This window comes from Micromesistius poutassou (genome assembly GCF_964030765.1).
Source record: "Micromesistius poutassou genome assembly, chromosome: 14".
Lineage (NCBI taxonomy): Eukaryota > Metazoa > Chordata > Actinopteri > Gadiformes > Gadidae > Micromesistius > Micromesistius poutassou.
The window spans coordinates 5,965,701-5,986,828 of record NC_140284.1 but is presented as its reverse complement, the minus strand read 5'-3'; the positions used below and the strand labels follow the sequence as shown (position 1 = coordinate 5,986,828).

The 21,128-nt window shown below is 46.2% G+C and overlaps 1 protein-coding gene across 1 annotated transcript; it reads right to left on the bottom strand.

The window, feature by feature from the left end:
• Positions 1 to 1,654: 1,654 nt before the first annotated feature.
• On the bottom strand, positions 1,655 to 20,356 carry tbc1d8 (TBC1 domain family member 8). The gene is made up of 20 exons (XM_084478482.1): positions 20,029 to 20,356; positions 17,991 to 18,101; positions 17,776 to 17,894; positions 17,362 to 17,590; positions 16,767 to 17,007; positions 13,379 to 13,586; positions 11,616 to 11,810; positions 11,037 to 11,192; positions 10,574 to 10,724; positions 7,381 to 7,595; positions 6,843 to 6,960; positions 6,291 to 6,576; positions 5,635 to 5,773; positions 5,044 to 5,142; positions 4,830 to 4,898; positions 4,286 to 4,538; positions 4,012 to 4,077; positions 3,564 to 3,650; positions 3,359 to 3,462; positions 1,655 to 3,172 (listed from the first exon to the last, which is right to left on the bottom strand). The coding sequence occupies exons 1-20, from the start codon at positions 20,153 to 20,155 to the stop codon at positions 2,774 to 2,776; spliced, it is 3,372 nt and encodes a 1,123-aa protein (XP_084334608.1). The 5' UTR covers positions 20,156 to 20,356; the 3' UTR covers positions 1,655 to 2,773.
• Between the last annotated feature and the right edge of the window lie 772 nt (positions 20,357 to 21,128).

Sequence of the window (21,128 nt, the reverse complement as noted above, 5' to 3'; positions counted from 1 at the left end):
ACAAATCCACCTCATCGCAGCAGCGTGGTGCTTTCAGAAACTATGTGAATAAAGCTAACTCCGCTTAGCATGCTAATTGTAAACAATATAATGTGCGCATTACATGTAGACCACCGCAACGTCGCTCATTACGTCTGCGAACCGATAAACACTTTTTTTCATAAGGTACGCACACCAACCGGCACATACGCATTTAACACTCATGTTACAGGCGCTTAACTTGTATAGTAACAAACTACTTTAATTACTATTTGGCCGCGAACGAAGCGGATAAAGGCTGCACATGCGCAGCGTTGCTAGGCAACGTCACGTAAACAAAGGGAGTCTTTCGTACACAAATTGAACCCAAGTTTGCGGGTTAACGGTTCAATAACCAATAAAAATGTACACAAGCACTGTTACGTATTAAACTTCAATAGCTCAATAATAAAACCTTTTAATAAAACTCTGAATACACATCTTCTTGTCCAGAAGAAACCAAAACGGCACAGAAGTTTTTTATTCAAGCAATGTAGCACGAGTTGGAGTGGAGTTGGTAATGGATATAGCCTACCCACGGGGGTCGCAATTTAAAAACAAAACAAAATTAACAATAATAATGAGGGGGGGGGCGGGGGGGGCGCCAGAGGATCAGGGTAAGGTAAGGGGGGCGTTTGCTCAAAAAAGGTTGAGAAACACTGATCTAAAGGATACAGGCATATTCTGAATAAAGACATACTTCCTTGATCTGCTCAACTATTCAAACCAGAGAGTGAGGGAGAAGTGAGTGAAGCCGCCCTGTTGCCACCCTCAGATACTCCAAGTGCCTGGAGGCCTGTTTCAACAGCATGTTCCACTACATCTTGGAGGAGAACAGCTGATAAGGCGGCTCCATGGCACTATTCCTGGGTTGGAACCTCCAGGTTTATTTATTTAAAGAGTAGCAGATGGAAGACAGGAAATAATTGCTGGGAATGATGAAAGGTCAGATTATGGTGATGAAAGACATTTGAACTTAAGAGATGGAGAAACCTTTTTTCTGTGACGGCTTTCCTCCAAGTGCTCCTCCCTGCTCTATTCCTTGTCTTGCTCTATTCTTGTGTACCTCAACATTCATTCTCACTACTTACTTAAATTTCATTATGGCATCCATTGCACTCATAACCATCCCGGGAAAAATGGATCCATCGCTCTGTGTTTCTTCTCAACATATACAATGTACTTTGGCTTCACTGTAATCAGATGCTTTCATGGCATGCTTTCTCCATTCAAACTGAGCACTGAGGCCACACTACAGCACAGCAACCTACAATCTATCCCCTAACCAGTTTAGCACCTGAAGTCCAAAGATAATTAGTGAAACACACTGACAAGGATATCGATACGTCTTAATTGTAGGAGTTTATTAATATTTTCCCACACCCCGTACACACCAACTAAATTGTCAGACACGCAATCAAGATTATAAATTTCTGTTCTTTGTGGTTCGAAGCGCTGCAGTGTTCGCCCCAGGCTTGAAATAAAGTATTTCACCATTCAGTTTGTGTTGTTCAGGTGGGAGCTTATCCAAACTATTTAACTTGTTTTGTGACTTCAATGCCAACTGGGATACATGGTAGAAGTTAGCTTTTGAACAAAACTGAAAAATACAGCTAATTGAATGAATTGACTCGCACTGTATACGTATACACTATGGTACAATTATAATTTAATAAAATGTATATAATGTCTTCCTTGAGGAAATATATTAACAAACAAACTTATAATACAGCATGAACATGAGAATTATTTTCAGTTTGTTTTATTGTCAACAAACACATGTGACATTTTTGACAATCTAGACAAGGTCTTACTATCTCTAACCATCTTGACATGATTGTTTTCCACGATGAGGTGTTCCCAGTATTGTCATACTAGTCCAAGTAGTTTGGGGAATAAATACTCAGAGTTATCAGGCACAGGAGAGCTCAGTTTGAATGTTGTCCTCAGAAGAACATTTCACACACATTGAACCAGAACAGCGGACGTACAGGCACAGATTCAGTATCACAGCTTTCTTCTCCGGCACAACTGCAACATTTGGCAGTAAATATATGGATAATAAACACTGAACCCTGGTCTAGATGAAGATTAGGCAATGTAGGAGAAAGTTATTGTTCCCGTTTAGTCAGGGAGATGCGGGCGGTATATGTCAATTTAGATCATGTAAAACAGGCAGAAGGCATAAAATATGACAATATAATATCCTGACATTTGGTACGTATCATCTCTACTTGTTTCTTAAAAAGTGGCGAAAATTAAAACAGATTTGGTTCACATTCAGCTGTAGCGTTAGTTGTGTAATGTGTTCTGATTGGTGGACGTAGCATTAACATGATGGATGGATTTAAGGGCTTTGGTTTAAATGTTGTCACTGGTCTGTCGTCAAACCTTCCCAGAGGTACGCACAGTGGAGTGGCACACTTTAGAAATGCTTGTAGAAGGCACCAAAGCAGGGGCACTGAACAGGAATTGTATATTTGGTTGGTTTCGGTATCTTTCCATGTGTTTATTGTTGGCCCTCCACAGCTGAGCTCCGAAACTCTAGCCATTTTGCAGCCCTAGCTCCCACCTAGCAGCACTAGCTCCCCAAATGGCCTCTGGATGGTCAACCCTCCAGACCCCATTCAAGACCGGTTGTCTTTGCTACATGGCGCAGGCTAGGTTTACTCTCAGCATTGGATTGGTTGGCCAGGTGTGGCCACTGACGGGGTCCTATCACAGAAGGTTCCAGCGAGTGTGCGCGCTGATTGGCTCAGCGATTGAGGGCCAGTATGGCGGCCCTCTGGTGGTACTGAACCTCCTTGGCCTGGGAGATCTTAGCCGCCAGGTCCACAGGCTTCTCAAAGAAGAACACCAGAGGGGCTTCAGTCAGCAGGGAGGCCAGGATCTGGGCAAAGCTCACCATCCAGTCCTGCTCCCCCTCCCCCTCCCCCTCCTCCTCCTCCTGCCGGGGCTCTGCCCCTTCCTGTCCAGGCCCCGCCTCTTCCTGGCCACTGACCTCCGACCCCAGGCGGTGGCGCCCGCGGTGTCCCACCTCGCCGATCTGCAGCACCAGGCTGGTAACCGTGGCGATGGCCTGGAAGAGCTCGCTCTCGCCGGGGTCACCGTGGAACATGCTGTACAACGTCTTGCAGAACTGGATGAACTCTCGCTGGGCAGGAAAAGCAAGGTCACATGATCAGAGAGATGTGTGAACTTTTATTGTGAAAGGCAAACATTTGTGTTTAGCATCTGAGTAATGAGTGGAGTGTGTGCTTTCATTGTGAAAGGCTATTAAGTGGTGTCTGCTGAATGAGATTGAAATTGTGTGTTTCTATTGTGAAGTAGTGTGGTATACCTGGTTCATGAGTGGAAGTGGTTTTTCCACATCCTTCTCCTTCATCAGGTCCTTCAACATGCGCTTCAGTTGCTCCTGGTAGTCGGTCACCTCCTCTGATACCACTGACCACGGGATGACAATAAACAGAGGGGCCATCATGAAGGGGTATGGTTCAGACAGCACAGCGACGGTCAAGCCAATGTCATGAGTCCAGCAGACGTACCTGGGGGACGGTCCACATACAGCGGTCTGTTGGTGGACACCACGGGACCCTTCATCACACGGCAGTCTTCCTCCGTCTCAGTCAGCGCTGGGAGAACACACACACACACACACACACACACACAAGGTTATCTCCTTTCCAGGATCTACAGAGTCGACACGTCTGAAGTCTGAATCCTGAAATGTGTCACCTGGTGGACTGTGTTACCCTGGGGAGTGTGTTACCGGATGGAGTGTGTTACCCGGTGGAGTGTGTTATCCCAGGAATAGGGATACATGACGGAGTGTGTTACCTGGTTGTGTGTCTTAACCAGTGGACAGTGATACATGATGGAGTGTGTGACCTGTTTGAGAGTGTTAACCCGTCGATAGTGATACATGATGAAGTGTGTGTTACACACCCGGTGGAGTGTGTTAATCGGTGGGATGTTTTCTGTCGGGAGGGTTACCTGGTGGAATGTGTAGGCAGTAGAGCAGTCTTATCCTCTCGTTCAGATCCTCGCAGTAAAGTGTGTCTGAGAAAGAAATAGAGCAACTTAAAAGCACACAAGTAGCATTGGTCATATTGATGTAGCATTCATAGCTTTCAAAGCCACCAGGCTAACATAGCCAGCCAGCTAACGTCCGCCAACAACAAGCCTACACACCTAGCCAGCAGGCTAACATGCCTAGACCGCAGGCTAACCTAGCCAACAGGCTAACCTAGCCGCCTGGCTAACGTACCGAGCCAGCCGGCAAACTCTCTGAAGGTGACCAGGTTGTCCTTGTCCTGGTCCAGCAGGGTGAAGGTGCGGTTGGCCACGGTGTCGCTGTGCTGCTGCTCACACAGCCAGGGCACCAGCAGGCCGTACAGGCTCTGGAACTGGGCGCGGCCCAGGCGGTACTGCTCCTGGTAGGGCCTCCCCGGGTCGTGGTGCTGTAGAGCCAGCGCTGCACCGCCGCCCTCCCCCCAGTAGAGGGTGATGAAGTGCTCTGTCTGCGGGGAGGAGGAGGAGGAGGAGGAGGGAGGAGATGGAGGGATGGATGGGACGGATGTAAGAAGATAGAGGAGGAGATAGATACAGGACGGGGCAGGAGATATAGAGAGAGAAGAGAGGGAATTGTACTCAAATAAAGACACACATATGAATAAAGGCAGACACCAATGGGGTTTACATTGACCCCTGTCGCTGTGTTGTAGTGGTCACCCTGAAGATGATATTTAAATTATCTATTTGTAAAGTAACCCGGTTTCCTCCAGATGAATGTGTGAGAAGAGAAACGGTACCTTGAAGAGGTCGTAGAGGTCAGCCAGGTCCTCCGGAGAGATGGATACCTCAGGGGTTACAACCCTCAGCTGGAGGGGGGGGGGGCGTAGGGGGTAGGAGTTCAGAGCTTTATTGGGCCATTTCAACCATACAAGAGTCAGAATGGAAAGTGAGGGAGAAGAGGAGGATAATGGAGGAGATGGAGCAAGAGTCAGGAGGAGGAGGAGGTCCTACTGTGTTTTCTTTGCTGGTGTCTTCATGGGCCTGCAGAACGAGGATTCTGTGTCGACACCGGAGTCTCTCTAGCTGTCTCACCGACAGATCTCCGAACTTCTGGTGAAAAAAACACACCGCGGTCAGAACACACACAACACAATCTAAATGAAACACAACAAGATCAAAATAAAACAGAACTATGCTCCAACCAACAGCAGAACACATCATTAGAACAACAAAACAAATATATAACAATTTGTGTATTTATATATACATTTTCTTATTATCATTGTTGAAAATTATATTTGAACTGAACTGAACTGGAACTGATGTTTATTTTATTATCTACTGTTGATTCATATTTTTCTGATATGTGCCTCAATTTCCCCGTGATGAGTGTGTATTGTTTGTTACTGTCCTCTAGTGGTATTGAGGCAAACTACAACAATGCGTTCAATTTACTGGCCAACAAAATAAAAGTTCTTAATCCAGACATATACTTACTCAGCAGTATTTGTGCAGTACATGTACTCTACCCCTAAGTGATGCTAAGCCAACTGTCCTATCACATTCCGGCTATGACATCAGGTGGAGGAGGTGAGTCCTTACCTGGTAGGCGTCGATGAGGAGGTCTGTGATGACAGGGGGTCTAGTGGGGGGGGTGGTGTTGATGCAGTTCTCCTCCATTGCAGGCGGGGAGAGAGGAGGAGAAACCGGCTCCTCCTCAAGCTTCACCTGGTCCAGAAAACTATACACACACACAGACATATAAGATCAGACGTTAAGCTCCGCCCACAGACAGGTGTTATAAGATCAGACGTTAAGCTCCTCCCACATACAGCTGTTATAAGATCAGACGTTAAGCTCCTCCCACATACAGCTGTTATAAGATCAGACATTAAGCTCCGCCCACAGACAGGTGTTATAAGATCAGACGTTAAGCTCCTCCCACAGACAGGTGTTATAAGATCAGACGTTAAGCTCCTCCCACAGAAAGCGGTTCCAACATCAGCCCTTCATGCTGGTGCAGAGTCCTTGATTAATCCCGAAGGAAATATACACACATTTCTATATGAATCAAAATCATATGAACACAAAATAGATACAAATAAACATGAAATATAGAAAAATATATGACACCAGCAGTTAACGTTGAAATGTTCTGTGTGGCTCTCTACACTGGTGCTAGACTTCATGGGTCTGCAGCTATTCTGTGATAGCCCGTTTGACTGTCTTACACGCAGTTTAAATCACGACTGAGTTACCTGGTGAGCACCATGAGGGCTTGTCCCTCATCGGAGCTGGCGCTGAGCTGCGACGCGTTGGCCTGCATCACAGCCAGGCCCATCTGGAACACGGCCTGGATGCCCTGGGAGAAGAAGCTGTCCAGGACGCAGAGGGCGCTGGGGAAGGGCAGAACGCTGAGGAACAGGGTGAGGAACCAGGACAGGGACAGGGACGACAGGGACGCCAGGTCCGGGATCTGCTCCGCCAGCTCGGGGAGACGCTCACGGATCAGCTCCTCAAACACAGACTGGTCCACCTGGGCTCCTGTAGCGGTCACAGAGGTCAGAGGTCAGGCCAGGAACACACAAACCTCTGGCACGGACACACGCTACTATGTTCAGGCTCCTATTATTATAACCAGTAGTATACGGTTGTACTGGCCATCTCCCAGTGTCCACCAGTAGTGGACGACAATGGTTGTACAGGGAAGTTCCCAGTGTCCACCACTAGAAGACTTGTGCTTCTTATTGAAGTGCATGTAAAGTTTGTTTAACTTGCATATTGTGTGGGTTTGACCCCTGACCCCTCACCTATGACCCTGCGGTTGAAATAGTCGGGCAGCATCCGCTCACAGACGGCGACCAATAGCCAGAAGGCCTCCTCCTCCCGGCAGTACAGCAGCAGCACCGACGCCACGATGTTCATCGACTGGAGACACAGAGGTCATAAGGTCAGCACAAGGTGGATGTTCATCGACTAGAGACACAGAGGTCATAAGGTCAGCACAAGCTGGATTAGAGGTTGGTTTGAGCAGTGAATGATGTGTAGGATGGATGTGGAGTGCCGGAGGTTGGCTGGAGAGGGTGGATGTGGAGGGTGAGTGGAGAGGTTGGATCTTGTGGTTGGGTGCAGCGGGTGGATGTGATGATGGGGTGGCGGGGGTGGATGTGGAGGTTGGGTGGAGAGGGTGGATGTGATGATGGGGTGGCGGGGGTGGATGTGGAGGTTGGGTGGAGAGGGTGGATGAGCAGGTGTGCAGGTTGGATATGGTGACGGTGTGCATGGGGGTGCCATGGGAGGAGGGTGTAGCTGTCCATAGTGGTGGTGGCGGGGGGGTTGCTCGTCTACCTGGCAGTATCCAATCTTGGGGTTGCGGTGGGCGTAGGCGGTGAGCACCCTCCGGAGGGCGGCGATGCCGGTGGGGTTCTGGAAGGCGGGGTGGTCCGGGAGGGAGCGGTGGAGGTCCCGCTCAATCTCCTCCGTGGCCAGGGTGCTCTGGCCCATGGCCCGCTGCACCAGGTCGGTGTAGTACCCCTGGTGGGAGGCCAGCTCCGTCACCGCGCCTGCACACAGGAAAACACCGTTCCTTTACCAAGACCGCATGGGCTGGCCTGGGCCGAACAACACCGGAGACTAACGGTCATTGCATACAAATTAAACGAGAACCATGATCTCGTCTTAAAAAGAATGGATTCAGGTTGTTTTCATTCTGGGGCTGCAGGGCTGCCGGCCCCCCCTGTAAACACTGCCTCAATTCAGTTTCAATAAGCGGAGGACGGGTGTGTCACATCGGCGCCTTAAAGGTGACATACCGGTATTATACCGCCAGGTGTGAGTGTGATTAGCCGTTACAAGCCGTTTTGAAAATGTGCCTCTTCTGACATCACAGGTGGGTGCGTCCACTTAGATGTATGATGGATAGATGAGCAACGTTTGCTACAGTCCGCTGGGTAGGCTGGTAGACTGATCTGTCCAGCACACATCTAGGTGGAACACGCTTTTGTGATGTCAGAAGAGGCAGATTTTCAAATCGGCTTGTAATGGCTAATCACTGCCTCTACCTCGACATATTATACATGGTGGTATAATATGTCACCTTTCACAGTATGTAACCAATGTCAGCCCATTACAGGTTATGAATGCAATAGCATGTTTGACCTATAGAGGGAGTCATCTCTTCTAGAAGGCATGTCGGGGTTTGGTTCTTCTTGATGACTCTTTTAGTGTACCAGATAGACAGACTAGTTCACATTCACGACATTCTGACACTATGACATTGTGTTCTCACAACGTAATCCAAGTTATTTTTGCTTGCTATGCATTACGTGTTACATGTCAGTACATGTCTGCCCACTATGGGAGCTATTGCCCTTCTAACCGTAACTCGTCTGTGTTCCTTCTCAAGGTTTCTTTCCTCTGGGTCAGGGGAGTTTTGCCTTTGAGTCTAAAGAGACACTTAAGGTAAGGTGGTGTCATATATAACGTGGGGCCTGGAAAGTCCTTTTAGACTGTAACTGTGATTAAGAGGCACTATTACAATTAACTTGACTTGACCACGTCACCAGGCTGTGTTAATAACACTGTAAACCTGCTTAGAGTAACCCACGTTCGGTAAATAAATAACCATCGGACCAAAAAAGGACAAGTGTTTTTAACTGTGTAACGAAATCAGATACTGGTTGCTAAGCGACGCTTGACAAACAGCACTTGATAAGCAGCGGTTTAAGCGACGGAGCAGCCCCTCTCCCTACCACATGCTTAATGCTGCTATTCTGTTTTTTTTAGATTACATCAGGTGTACAGAGACAAGTCCCGACTAGATCCATCGCCATAGAAACCAAAGTCTACTTTACTTCACAACTCACAGCATGGGAACATCCACACACACACACACACACACACACACACACACACACACACACACATACATGGGAGATGTAGATCTTAGATATAGAAGAAGAAGGAGAGAAAGAGAGGGAGAGACAGAGACAGAGACAGAAAGATGAAGAGATAGAGACACAGAGAGAGACTTTTGTTAAAGTAGCAGTGTCTTCGCCTAACAGTTTGTGAACGTTCCACTCTGCTCCAAACGCAGGTAGCATTATTTTGGTGGCCGCAAAGTGCCTCTTAGTATAGTCTTCAAGGGACACCGGCGGGGCGGTGTGCGTGGATGTGTGGACGAATACATCCAGTGGTTGAAGTTGATGGCTGCATCCCTGAGAGGGTTAAGCTTTTCAGACACGTATAGTATAAGGCCAAGTTGTGTGTTGCACTTCAGACACAACATCGCTCATTATAACGCTCATACACGACGAAGAAGGCTACTAAAAATGTATCACAAAGTTGTTGTGGGTTGTTACCATGGAGAAACCACGCCCTCCCCCTCTCCTGCCTAGAGCTCTCAGCCCAAAAAGTATTTTTTTAAATCTATTTTAAATAGGGTTCGAATTCAGGCAGAAATTAAAGGGTTAGCTTACATTTCAAGCAAAATATTTTTAGATTAAACATTTTAATTGAAATGAGAAGAAATTATAACATTATATGTTATATGCAAATATAGATCCTCTAAGTGCAGACGTCCGTAAGGGACATGTATAGATGATTAGTTAATGTATAAATATAGAGATTATTATCACCTACATTTGATTATATTAAAATAGAAAGAACGAAGAGATGAGAAACAAGTGAAGGGAAAGTTAGAACCGACACAGAGAACAGTGTGGACACATGGCTGTGCGCACACACACACGGAAACTTGAACCTATGTGTGTTTTTGTGTGTGTGTGCAAATACACACACACACACACACACACACACACACACACACACACACACACACACACACACACACACACACACACACACACACACACACACACACACACACACACACACACACACACACACACAGGGCTATGTGGAATCAGAAAACATGTTTTGATGGCGTAGCCTCCCCTTTTCTTCGTCTCATTTTCATTTTCGTTGTGTCTCACAGCCTCTAGAATTGTTTTCTATTTTTTACTTAAATGTATTATGTTTTTTATTCTGTTATAATGTCGTCACATTTTTGTGCTAGACTCTTTTATAAGATCATGATAAAAACCACTGTACATCTGAATGAACCTGACACAAGTAGTTGTATTCCGTTACTACTGTCAGAATAGTACTGCAAAAGACTTAAACTCAGTTGCTAATTTCCACTGTACAATCAAATCCTGTACAATCAAATCCTATCCTCCTATAAGTCGGTTAGGTACTGAAAACCCCAGATATCGAGTCCTTTTATTCTCTGTCCCAAGTGGCCTGTGGTGAACATACATACCATAACACATGCAGTGGTCACCTGTTCCGGGAACTAGGTCCTACCTTCTCTACACCTGACCAGTGAACATCTGGTACAAGGACACACACACACACACACACACACACACACACACACACACACACACACACACACACACACACACACACACACACACACACACACACACACACACACACACACACACACACACACACACACACAGGCAGCAGCTGTTACCAGATAGGGTCATCCAAAGGTCTCCTCTCAGCGAGTCTGGTATCCCCATGGCAACCAGTCTGTGCATCCTGTCGGTACGGAACATGTGGACGCCGCGTCCAAACTCACTGAAATGATCCTCCCACAGCTGCAGCAGACGCTCCTCCATGCTCTGCACACACAATTATTCGCACACAATAATACATACATTATTATTATTATTATTATTATTATTAACTATTGAACAATTATTACACACACACACACACACACATGAATGCAATTTGATCAGCATTCAAAACAGGAAATAGCTTTCTTTTGATTAGAGTGGAGGACAACAATCAAATCTAGATTTTAATTTGACTAGACTTGTCTAGATGAGTCTAGATTAGGTTTTTATAGATTGTATTAAACCAGATCAGATAAGGTCAGAAAAATAGAGCGTACAGTATATACGAATAAAAACAGGAAAAGGAGTGTGTACCTTGCTGTGGAGGTTGTTGTCTCCATGGAGCCCGTGGTTGAAGGCGGTCATCAGGGCCTCTGTGTTGACGGTGTTGCGCAGCACCTGCTCCTCCACCTCCTCCTCGTCGGAGCAGCCCGTGTCGTAGTAGAAGGTGTAGTAAGGTGTCTGGGAGCTCTGGAAGGGAAACACCAGGTTCAGAGATGGTCTCAAGGGTTGGCTATAGGGTTAGGCAGACTTTATACATTGGTTGGAATATCTTAAGTTTAATTCACAAAAACAGGATTCTGTCATTTATTCATCATGCAAAAACACCTTTAAAGGGTGCAATTTGCAAGGTTTGTCGTATTGTAGCAGTATTGTAACTTGTATAAAATAGTATAGTACTCGTTCCCGACTTTTCCAGTAGGGAGACAGTCAGGGGACCTAAAAGCATACCCTGAGGAACTTTACTAAATGTAAAACCACCAGGAAAATAATCATGCATCGTCGTATGAAGGTTTCCTTAAATAATACTATGTTCTATACCTAGAACGTTAGTACCCACTATACTTACAGCCCAGCTTCCCTCAGAGATAGGAAGCTGTACTGTGTACGTACCAGACGTTTCCTGGCAGGTTTGTTGGCGTACATTGAGTGTTTCCACTGCAGCGCTCTGAGCCGGTCGTTGAGGCTGTCCACCAGGTCGTCTCTGTCCTGCAGCTCAATGAACTGGAAGGCCTTCTTACTGCGAACACTCACTATCACCGGATTGGGCAGCGGGCTGGAGCTCTCCGCCTTCTCTATCGACAGCACCTGGTCACAACACACATCAGGAGAGCGCTTTAACGTTCAGCTGGAATACTTTCTGTCTGTGATTATGTTAACGCAGCATCTACTGTCCTCCTAGCCATCGCTTGAAGGAGTGATTCCTTCCTTTGGGTCTTCCTTCTCACGGTTTCTGTTTTTCCCCACTCCTGGTGCTGGGGAGTTTCTACTTATTCTGGCACATGCTTCTTGCGGCCCCACCCCTCCCATTCAGACAGATTTCCAGCCGATTTTGACCGGGTTGGGCCAATCACAACCATTTATTTAATTAAGGGTAGGTTTAATATGATGACTATACAGGGAGCACCATTATTCTAAACGACCAAGACTGCTGCCACTTATATGTCACACGTTTGGTTGCTCTGATTGGTTTGAGGTCTTTTCAATTGTATTAGAGCCACAGGTTATGAGTTGATAACGCCTTGTATATCAAAAATTTACTGAGAGATTCCAGAGCAATACCCATTTGTGACCGGGTCTGGCAATGTCAGGCAAGCAGTTTGGTGAGGTAAGTGTTGATGAGGTATGTTGGGCTTTTCATTAATGAGACGTTTAACCGAGGTCCTGGCTCCGAGTGGTCACCAAAAATCCCAAAAGTAGGGGAGCTAAGTCCAGGACACTGGCTCTGTACCAACATAGCCGTCTAAGCCACCTAAGCCATTTTTGGTCCCTTCAAATTAATTTCTTACAATAAAAATGAATGGTATTAATATTCTTATTATCAGCTAAATTAAAGGTATAGTGAGGTGAAATATGGTATGTTGGTGTAATAATACAACATATTATAGTTGTCTGTGCCCACATCTGTGCCCACATTTTTGAGCCGTGTGTGTTCCTCTCTGAATGTTTAGCACACAGAGACAGATCCTGTTTTAAAAAGGATGTGTGAACGTCCAGGTCTGATGCACCTGGATGACTAACTGTCACGGGTACAGAGTTCACTTCAGACACAACCTGACACCACGTGTTTCATTCTTAAAACCACTGTGTGTTATGCTTTGACCAACCGAGTAAACCGAGTTTGTTGAACAACCTGTATAAATAATACAGTAAATAATACTTATATAACACTTCCCCTTGGAAAATCTAATGGGAAGAAAAAATGGTTTGTGTGGGAGAAAGTGGGGCGGGTCGGGTAAATGAGTAACCATTATCTCCTGAAAACCATAATCTCCACTTCCAGTAGGTCGACAAGATGCCTCTGAACACAATTTAACTTACAGTCAAGGATAAATAGGAAATGTACTTAAAATGGTCTCACACCTTCTCCTGGCTATCCACCCCTGTTCATATCGAGAACAAATCAAGCTGTGATGATCGTGTGACCTTTACGAGGGTTGCTCTGATGAGTCTCAAGACGTTGTTTATAACCAGGTACAGTGTGTTTAGATAGCTGAAACAGATGTGCGGTATGTTCCAGGTGTGGGGTTGGGTCAGTAATCATGGTGTTTTTTAGGCGTTAGGTACCTCAGACAGGTGTAAGGTAATCATGGCGTGTTCTAGGAGTTGGGTACCTCAGACAGGTGTAAGGTAACCACGGTGTGTTCTGTGTGTACCTCAGAGAGGGGTATGAGCAGCAGACAGTGGCCCTCCTCCCGGCTGGTGAAGCCCAGGTAGCTGTCGGTGGTGTAGAGCGTCCCGGCCGTGTGTGCGCGGGCGTGGGGGGTCCACACGGAGCAAGAGGCCACCTCGTGGAGCCGCTCGGCCCGGGGCAGCCAGAACAGAGCCAGGACGTACTCCCGGAGAGCCTGCTCCTCCAGAACCCTGGGGAGGGAGGGAGAGTTAGACCCCAGGATACTTAAGACTGAGCGGCAGGTTTGTGACCAAATGAAACGCTGCATTGGGCTTTGATCACAGACAAACAAAATTAAAACAAAGCCTGCAAAAGGAACTTATTATTATTTTATTTATATAGCCAGATTAAGACGGGGTGGCACTTGGGGGGACTGGTCCAATTTAGGGCATGTGCCGACTCAGTCAGTCAGCACGCCAGTGTAGTAGAAAACATTACATTTAGACGTTTAGCAGCTTTTACCCAAAGTGTGCTACAACAAGTGAGGATGGACAAGCAAAGGACAAAATCTAAATTATAAAAAATTATAGTGTTTTGCTACTTTATTTTTTGTAATATCGGTAGTGCAGACACTTATAATAGATAAATAGTAGATACAGTTACAGTATTTATACAGTAGATACAACTATAGTGATCTCCCTCAAGTCATTTCTTGGCCCTCATCGCTATCCATCTTGACGCTGTAGAAGAGAGAGAGCAGAGCAGAACCATGGCCCAGAGCCCAGGGACAGTCACAGACCCCTACCCCCCAGCCAGAGCTAATGGAAGGGAGGGAGGGAAGAAAATACATTTTTAAACATGGATGTGACCTAAATATCCTTTGGATCCTTCCACTCCTGATATCAAGATAAACAACCAATATACAGGTTGATTGTTAGAGTCGGAATAGGATGTAGAGAATTGAAGCATAACACGTATAAATAAACATATACTAGATTATAAAACGACAAAGAATACACTGTGTATTCTTTGTCGTATACTTAATGGGTATATACACCCATTAAGTGTAGTATAAATGTATATGTAAATGAATTATTTATGCAAAAATAAATGTATGATTATTGACAGTTGTGGACTGAAGGTATATTTGGAAAAGTGGAGGAATGCCCTACAAACACAAGCCCAGGTTAATGCTGAACTACAAGGCACTCTCCCATGACTGAGTATCAGGTGATAACTGGGGAAACTAAACGATTAACTAGATTAAGGGCCCGACGTGTTGGCTCATCATTACCAGGGTGGGGGTGGTGTGAAGGTTTCAGCCATGGTTTGTAGCTGAAGTAACAGCTGATAGAGGGCAGACAATACCAGATACCCACCCATCTTCCCATGACTAAGAATAGATATGAATAGATGTAGATAGGCTTTGGAAGTTCCTCTCCATCGTGTAATCTATTTTGTTTCCTGTTGTTCCCCATGACTAAAATGTTGGTGGTATTTTAGAATGGTCTCCAGTTTCACAAGGACACAGCGGTATGCAAAGAGTTATATACAAGTATGGGCCACAGGTAACTCTTTGCATGACTTGACTCAACCTGCAGATAGCCATAAAAGATAGTACTATGACTTTTACGCAGACAGACATTCACAGGTTTGTACTTGGCAATGTAATTATCCACACCTTCGGCTGTCGCTCCATCTCAGACAGGGAGTTCATTCATTAGATCAGGATACAGTCACGAATCTCACAGATCTAATAATAAACCCGTCCTGAACAATGAGAGTGAGACGGCCTCTCCGACCAGCACGACACCCGACACACAAAGAGGAAACGGAAGAGCAAACCAACAAGCTCAACAATGAATAAACACACAGGGCAGAGCCTCAACAACTGCAGCCCTGCAGAGACCCCAGCGCAGCCCAATGCCCTGTCCCTATTAATTGGATTTTACCTTTTGAAAGGTTCATCGTATGTAAGAGCTGGTTTTCTCTAGGCTGCAGTCAGTCAACACGCTTGGAAACAAACGTCTCCTTCCTCCCAAACACTTGGACCACAGGTTCACCTGCCAACACTAACCGCCCCCTCTTCTTCCTCTCCCTCCTCCTCCTCCTTGTCCTCCACCTCACCCCCCTCGCCCCTACTCTTCCACCTCCTCCTCCTCTCCCTCCTCCTCCTTGTCCTCCACCTCACCCCCCTCGCCCCTACTCTTCCACCTCCTCCTCCTCTCCCTCCTCCTCCGTGTCCTCCACCTCACCCCCCTCGCCCCTAATCTTCCACCTCCTCCTCTCCCATCTCCTCCACTCTCTCATCCTTGTCCTCCTCCTTACCTTGCTGACACTCATCCCCATCTTCCTCCTTCAAGCGGCTGAGATCCGTTAACCAGTTGGTTAACCAGCTAGTTCTAGGGAGCTAACCACATCATCCACATGGTTGACGCTGAATGTTTTTTATAGTTCTCCTATTTTCTCTGGGCCCTCAATGTGCAGTTGGCTCTCGGTTCTGTTCCTCATTTACAGTAAACCGTTGTTTATTCTCAGTTCTTATTTTCAATACATGTTTTCTATTGGTGCCGTTACATTTATTTAGCTTTTATCCAGAGCGATTTACGACCCTTCATTCACACATTCACACACACAACGGCAGAGTCAACAATGCAAGGCGACAGCCAGCTCGTCAGGAGCAGTTAAGGTTGGGCGTCTTGCCACCTCAACACTAAACTAGGAGGAGCCAGGGATCGAACTAACAACCTGCAACCCGCTTTTCCTCCTGAGCTAAATCGACCCCACATCACATCTACAGTATACTGTACATAGAATCCCAGAACAGTTATTTAAACATCTGCTAAAATGCAGTGTTGTGCTCTACTGGTAGTCATGGCTGACTTTCTGTTGTGATGTTGACGGGATGTTGCAGCAGGGAGGTATCTAATCTAGACTGGTATCACTACTATCAGTTTAGATGATATTAGATTATTTGATTAGTAAGATTAGATCATAGATTCGATTAGAGTAGATGATAGCATAGGCACCCTGATGCTGACCTCTTAGTTATTGAGTGCGGGCTGCTGTAGCATGCAGTATGGCTACAGATTAGATTAAATACAACAAAATATACAATTAGCGTATATTACATTAGATTACAGACGGGTCGATTAGATTACAGTAGATTATTACAGATTATATTAGATTAGGTGTTGTCCCGCTCCAGATTAGTTTCAATTGCAGTTTATATTATAGATTATATTACAGTCAATTAAATCACAGTAGATTAGATTAGATTATAGCTTTGATTAGAGATGCCGTTATACTATATTAAACCTGAACCTCTTGATCTCTGCTGCGTGCAGGCAACCGCAGCAAGCAGTCCAAGCCCATGATGAGACTAGATCTCAGTACAGTGCAGACCCAGGGACAGTAGACCAGCTGCTCACCTCTTGGTCATGCGGGCAGGCTGCTGCAGCGAGCGGTCCAGCTCCAGCCCCTCGCTGTCCAGCAGCCGGCGCAGGGCGATGTCGGCCAGCTGGGCCGTGAGCCCGAAGGCCTCGTCCAGGTTCAGGAACATGGAGAAGTCCCGCTGCCGCTGCCTGGTGCTCACACGCACCACCTCCGTCATCAGGCCCGCCGACACGCGCTCCACCCGTCTCACCTCCGCCCACGGCACCACAAACCGCACTACGGGGAGGACAGAAGGTTGAAGGTCAACCTAAGAGTGTTGGTATAACTAATATCACGACAGAAGGTCAAAGGTCAACCTTTACAGTGGCAACTAATATAACTAGAAAAGGTTGAAGGTCAAACTTTAGTGTTACCATCAATAATTGAACTACAGCAGGTCAAAGGTTAGGCCTTTTAGTGGTACTAGCAAGGTCTATCTATAGTGTTTATGTATAAGAACCATGATCAACTCTTTGTGCACTTACATTTCGGATGCTGATTCAGATTATGAATAATTATTTATATATTATAGTTTTATGAGCGTGTTTCTGCAGAGGAGGGGGGCGGGGGGGACATAGTTGGGGTACAGACCTTCCTTGCCCAGCAGGAAGGAGTAGAAGGCCATGTGATTGGTGCTGAAGTACAGCACGCCCTGGCGCGGGACCCGGCCCTTCCAGCAGCAGCAGGGGAACTGCGCCACCAGCACCTCCTGTGGCGGGAGGCCGAAGTGCAGCTTGAACTTCTGGAGCGCCTCCCGGAACCGCTCCGGGTCCTCCTCCTGGGCCGCCTGGCGACCCCGCGCCTCCTGCGCTATCAGACCCTGTAGAGGAGGATAGGACAAGAGAGCGGAGAGGGGGAGGGATATATAGGAGGAAACCAACAGCATCCGTCATGACTTGGTCTGTCACAACACCACTCTGTGACCAACAGAGAACACTGTGTGTGGGTGTGACCAGGGTGTAATTAAGTTTGAACTAGGGGTTAACACTGGCCGTACGACCTCACCTTGACCTTTCCTTTTACGAAGCTGGAGACGTCGGCCTTGTTCTCGAAGACCGAGAGCAAGTGGAGAACATTGTGGTTCAGCCAGTCCCAGTGGCGGCTCACCTCCTCTATGGTGGCCCCTAGAGGACAAAACCCCCAGACATCAAGTACATCGGAGCATCAATATCGTCAATGAAGAGGAATATGGTTTTACCAGACAGACAGACGGGTCGTACCACTAGCGATGACCCAGCTGATCTGGGAGGAGGGGATCTGGTGGAGGATCCTGAAGGGCGTGACCCTGGCGTTGGAGTCCAGAACCGTGTCCAGCGCCCCCACCAGGAGTCCTGCCGTAAATCACAGGATATGATGTCACAATCACACCGGACAGGATATGGTGTCATCTAGGGCTGGGTGCCAAACCTCAGTCCCTTTTTTAGGTACCAACCGAAGAGTTTGATGCACGTTTTATTATTCATGCTGATAGAACTACGAGTGATCATTCAGATAATAACAGCCAATGCTTTTTGTGGGGAGTAATAACAACATTGTGGAATAAATAAAATAATAACATCAAATTCAGCTGCGCATAACCCCCCCACAGACACACACACACACACACACACATTCACATTGGAAGCACTGAATTTCAAATCAACCCTGCACTTCCGGAGGTCGGTCAACACACCGCACTGTTAATCAAGATCTCTAAATAGGACTAAATAGTTGTAACGCTATAAAGATTATAAAGTATTGTTTGAGAAGCACAACTAGAAGCAGATCTGGTTGGTTGGACTGGGCCCGGCCATTCATGTGAACAGTGATCATGTGTAAGAGACCACTATTACAAACGTTACTACTACTACCTTTAAAACATCTTGGAAATATGATGCGTTGATAATTGTCTGCTCCCAGTCGGGTCTGTATATTTAAAGAATGTGTATTTATAGTGCCCCAATTATATTAAACAGTACAGTACGTGGTATGTGTATTTATTTTTACAGTCCTGTACTTTCTGCTGTGTTACCCGAATGTTCTGTCTGGGACACACAAAGTACACCTAATCTAATCTTAAACTAATCTGTATGTTTGTAAAAAACTCAGAATCTTAAACTATCATGTTGGTTTACACTCTATTCCCAGTCCAGTCCTATTACCAGTCAGCACGTATACATGCAGAGTCATAATCGGGTAACTAAACGAATAAGACCTCAACAGGACTTGTAAAATGCATGTAAAGACCTTTATCCGATCTACTTCGCACAAAAATCGGCACATGAAAGGACAAGCTAAATCGGATAAGAACACCTAGATAAGTCGTTCATAGTCTGAGAGTAAACGGTTTCGGGGCCCAGATGTTGGGGATCACTGGCGTTCCCACGGCGACGGTGAGAGCTACAGAGATGTGAAGCCAGCCAGTCTTTTGTTTCTCCAACACATCAACAGGATTTATATGTCGTTTCTTGTTCCTTTCCTGCACCACAGAACACCCCTCTGGCTGTACGTGGTTATCTCCACACACATGCACTCCCTTCCGTGTGTGTACAGGTAATAGATCAACCTGTTGTCATGGCTCCGGGCCGGGACTCGATCAGAGGTGCAGACAGAGTTAAAGTAAAGCAGTTCAGATAAAAGTGAGTGAAAACCTACTCAGAGTGTCATGAGTGATAGAGTAGAGAGTTTAAATGTACTCTAATTAGTTGCACGGTACACAGCCTATACATGTGTATAGAGCCTATAGAGCTGGGCTGGGGTTTCCATAGTAGCAGATGGTTGATACTGAATCACAGAATAATGTAATAACGTTCTTAAGTAATAAAGCTGCTCTGGCCGGAACTCAACTCACATGTCACTGGAAAGTCCAGAAGGTCCCAGAACAGTACTGTACAGTAGGTGGTTAGAACTTTGGAGAAACGAAGAGGAAGGGGTCAGTATTTCCTAAGTTCCTCAGTTTCTCTGCAAGGTAAATCCACAGAGGATGTGATGAGTGACCTGCTCAACAGGTAGTCAACGACCCAATAACAGTCGCCCCCACCCTACTAGATAGATAGTGATATATCCTGTTTCCCCAGACGGAAAACTGTAAAAGCTCCCATAAGAGAAACGCTCATCCGCGGAGTGGGGAGGGGGGCTGGAAAGCACCGAAAGTGGGACAGACAACAATGTAGAGAAGAATATAGCCAATAATCGTGAGGAGGCCAGGTGTTTGCTTGGTGATCCTGAGACCACATGAGAAGGGTGGTGGTTAGGGTTTTGTTATGGTTTGTTTTTTACCTGAGAGTTTACCCCCAGAGACTCCGTGTCCTCGGCGTCGCTGAAGGAGGAAGAAATCGTTGCTTCTCTCCGTCACCCAAAGCTTCAGCGCGTTTTTCAGCAAAACTTCCTCTGGATTCAGCCACATGATCCACGGCCAGGCAGGACACCCGGCAGGTCGCTGCTGTGTTGTGGTGGTTAAAAAACAACCAGACCCACCGGAGGATTTAAAGGGAGAAGGAGACGCGGTTCGCAGAGCTCTGCGCGTCCCGCAGCGATGCACTTTCTCCGCTCATGGTTTCACTCACGCCCTGTGTGGAAGTGGACCGTGGATGTCTAGTATGCAGAAGTACACTCAACCATGGGTGTGTGGTGTGTGTAAGAAGTACACACAACAGCCAGTGGCGACTTATTTCCGCATTTTCTCCAAGCTCTCATTCCCTCTGTTCCGGGCGAGTTCTCGTGGTCGGGTTGTGATTGGCTTATTCCCATGATACTGGCATCATGATTACCATGCACGTATAATAAGATATGTATAACTATTATCACTCAAAGGTGATCTGATCACTGATAGGACTGATACAGGCACACCCTGTAGCGGAATCTACATGTCTATAGCCTACTCACCACAACAGCCTCTCACCTAATCACATTCAAGAGTTTAAGTCTTCATTAAAATAATCTGACAATGAGTGTGCGTGAATGTAAATATAAACATTTTACCTATACCCCAATTGGCCCAAATATTGCAATATTGCAATTATAACGGCCACAGTACAGATGTCGTGAGGGCGATTGATTAGATGATGAAGTTGGTGACGATGAAGATTGCAGTGGAAAGTGAAACTATTGAATGCATTACTTCATTAGGTTAAGTATAATGACTTCACAATGACTTCACTTTGTTGAAAGCAAGTCGTGTACTTTTTTGAATGAGGAAAAGTCGAAGCCCTCGTCACTGAAAGTTTAATTAGAACAGGGAAATTGATTCTGATTAGATCATGGTAGGCCTACATTTTCCATTATTAACGAGCATGTTTTTCTAATTTCGTTGGATAGAAAAAACGTTCTTAAAGACACTGGTTGTCTTTGGTACATATACCAGACTACATTATCTCAAA